The following is a 3,343-nucleotide window of genomic DNA, read 5'->3' on the forward strand; positions in this document are numbered from 1 at the left end:
TTTAAACTATAACTTTTAAAGTTGTTATTTTTAACAAAGTCATTTTCACCGTAACAAAAAGTTTTATGACACCTTATTTTGATAACATTGGTTTATATAACAAATTTCATCATTAATATTTTGTAATGATATTTTGTGTTTTTGTGACAAATAGTCTCCAGCACATTAAATTTTTTAGCAATGAAACTAAAACACAGTCTTGTTGGGCAAGATTTAAAGTAGCCGTACAAATACACAAGGAAAAACTTCTTTATATTCTTACACGCAAATTCAACCTGATATAATTAGTGAAAATATCATTAACCAAGTCCCACGTAATCAAATCATATGCATAAACTTCGATTATGCATGACGAAGCCGGAACATATTCTAAGAATCTTTTGTCATAGACACTATCACATTGGTATACTCCAGCGATTCCAACTCAGTATCAATGAGTTGGGAAACTATCATTGCAAATCTTGAAAACAATTCATCCATGATAACTTCACCAAAGTTGGCCGATAAAAGAGGTTCAAAAACTGCTCTTATTGACTTAGCTACGATCAGTGCTCTTGTTTTGCTATCAACTGTAGCATCATCAACATCCTCTTGAAGGTTTCCATCCCAACCTATTTTAACTGTCTTCAATGTTTTAAGCCTAAAAGATCCTTCTTCTTCAATCACTTGACTAACTTCTTCAGGAGTTGGACCATAAATAGGAAGATCAAAAAAGTCCAATTTTTCCCTTTCAATCAAACCCTACACAAATCATAAAAATCTTCCTTAGAAAACACAAATATACCCACAAGGAAAATATCCACCACAAATTTAACAAATAACTAAAAAACTTATTAAATACGTACAATATATTCTAAAACTTATTCTTATATGTAGAGCAATCATGTTTTAAGATCGACCACAAAACACTTTATAATTTATCGACTCAGTGGAATTGAAATATGTATGATGTAAAAATAAAAGGAAAATAACTATAAAATGTAGTTTATATAATACACACACTTCTGATGCTTCAATGTGTCGGTGCATTCATCAAACCTCGTGGCTTACCTCTTCGACCATGTCATTGAGTACCGTACCAATTATCCCCCATGGATTAGCCATGTTGTGAGATTTTTCTCTACCAATGAACGTAAGTAACATGATACCACCCGACCTTAGTTCCTCCGAGCGTGATTTAAGAAAAAGTTTGAAATCCTTTTCAAATTGCTTCATGTATGCTTCATAGACTGAAGGACGGTTTTCATTTGTTATATAAATATTTCCCTTGTTTAGTGGTTCAGCTATTCTGGTCGAAGTTGGTGCCTGATAAAAAACAAAACGAAATTGCGATAGCAATTTTGACTTTAAATGCTTGAGCCAACAATATTCTTTGTACGTAAAGTTAGTTTGTAAAGCCAAACATAAAATGGCATTTTATATGTTACCAAACATTCATAAAATAATNATAGGAAATGCTTCATTCATTTGGTGCACTTAACCTGAGATAGCCAGTGGAGGCAGTAGGAGGAATGAAAAAAGTGAATGTATTCATCAGGAAAAAGCCTTCCATAGAAGTTTCCAGGTGTTGCATGAATAAAACATCGTACATGGTTTTCCTTTTTTTCTCCATGTATTCTTTGGAAGAAGTCAGGGATCAACTTGAAGATGTTGTTGAAATCATTTCCAAATAGATCATTCATGTAAATTTGCAATACACGTGGTGTACCCTGGTTTAAGCTCATGCTAACATTATCCATGACGCTTAACATGTTTGACACAAAAAAGAGTGAATTTGGCCCCGAAGAGCATCCCAAATCTGCTACTTTCCAACACCTTTCTGCACTTATGTTTGACACCAACCGTTTCACAGTATCTTCAAGTATAGGTTTCACTATGCTAGCCACTTTTCTCTGCACCAAATTTAACTTGGATTGAATATACATACATATACACACACAAATATATATATATATATATATATATATATATATATATATATATATATATATATATATATATATATGATTTAAACTATATACACACACAAATATATATATATATATATATATATATATATATATATATATATATATATATATATATATATATGATTTAAACTCTTTTCCTTTAGAAAATTTGCAAAACTAAAAGAAAATGCTCTTTCTATTTTATGATATATAGGTTGAAATGATACTTTTTTTTTTCTTATGTTTTTGACAGAAGGAAAAGAGATGGTACCTGAATTAAGGAGTTTTTGGTATAGCTGGTTTCTCCCTCACCACCATTCATGTGAAGCACTCTCTTTGTTGCCATCATATAATGAATGAACACTCAACAATACACAGTGACAAACAATTATGGTATGCTATATATATGGGAAGTGTCACCGTTTATATAGAGGGCTTTATTGTTAGAAGGAGGATATGACTACTTTTTTCTAAAAAAAGAAACCAGTAAATCATGTCGTGGAAATTCCACGTAAACTAGAGATAAGACCAAATTATAATATATATAAGTGGAGTGCGAATCTCACTTTATAAGTTGATTTTGTGGAATTGAGTTAGACTTAACTCCAGTTTTTAACATGGTTGGAAGGAAGAAAAGCCTAAAATATGTATTTTTCATTCAATAATTGGAAGATACTTTTAATTTTCATACAACAATGTCCGTTGAAAGTGGGGTACAAAAAATTATGACTCAACTATAAAACAAAAAATGCAAGGAGTATCGTTGGAAGGAAGAAAAGCCTAACATATTTATTTCATTCAATAATAGGAAGATACTTTTAATTTTCATACAATAACGTCCGTTGAAAGTGGGGTAAACAAAATTTTATAGCGTGCATTGTGAAGCATATGTTTTGAGATACACATGTTATTTCGGCATATGTAAAGAGGAGCACATGCTTTACACATGGGATTAAAGTGAAAATATGACAATGGAACACTATATGAGTTGAAATATAATTAGGAACAGCAGCATACAATAAATATGGTTAAGATAGACTCTAATTATAACTCTGATAACATATGAAAAAGTGAATATTAAATCTAACTCAACCTCACAAAATCAGCTTGTAAGTTGAGGTTTGGACCTCACTTATATATTATAGTTTCACCTTATTCCTAATTTTTTTAAGAGTTAAATCCTACGTATATTTCAAGTTTTTCTATTGTTTACATATTTAAATAAATCTTAATGTACAACAACATATTAGATACAATTAATCAATTCGAAAGAAATTTTTAATGGTAAGATAACATTATCTAATGAAAAATGAAGTGATAACACAAGTTGTATAGCTTGGTCCAGTTATACCAACTTGACCATCATATTCAATGTAATAAGTTAATAACTCTTT

General features: G+C 30.5%; 1 protein-coding gene across 1 annotated transcript; it reads right to left on the bottom strand.

The window, feature by feature from the left end:
- Positions 1–215: 215 nt before the first annotated feature.
- On the bottom strand, positions 216–2,312 carry LOC106773954 (7-methylxanthosine synthase 1-like). The gene is made up of 4 exons (XM_014660722.2): positions 2,221–2,312; positions 1,482–1,892; positions 1,051–1,305; positions 216–741 (listed from the first exon to the last, which is right to left on the bottom strand). The coding sequence occupies exons 1-4, from the start codon at positions 2,296–2,298 to the stop codon at positions 370–372; spliced, it is 1,116 nt and encodes a 371-aa protein (XP_014516208.2). The 5' UTR covers positions 2,299–2,312; the 3' UTR covers positions 216–369.
- Between the last annotated feature and the right edge of the window lie 1,031 nt (positions 2,313–3,343).

This window comes from Vigna radiata, chromosome 9 (assembly GCF_000741045.1).
Source record: "Vigna radiata var. radiata cultivar VC1973A chromosome 9, Vradiata_ver6, whole genome shotgun sequence".
In the NCBI taxonomy this organism is placed as follows: Eukaryota; Viridiplantae; Streptophyta; class Magnoliopsida; order Fabales; family Fabaceae; genus Vigna; species Vigna radiata.

Coding starts and splice junctions, on each gene's coding strand:
- LOC106773954 (XM_014660722.2), bottom strand. CDS start 2,298: ATGATGGCAACAAAGAGAGTGCTTCACATGAATGGTGGTGAGGGAGAA. Junction 1,893..2,220: donor CCAAAAACTCCTTAATTCAG/GTACCATCTCTT, acceptor AATTTGGTGCAG/AGAAAAGTGGCTAGCATAGT. Junction 742..1,050: donor TCAATGACATGGTCGAAGAG/GTAAGCCACGAG, acceptor TGATTTGTGTAG/GGTTTGATTGAAAGGGAAAA.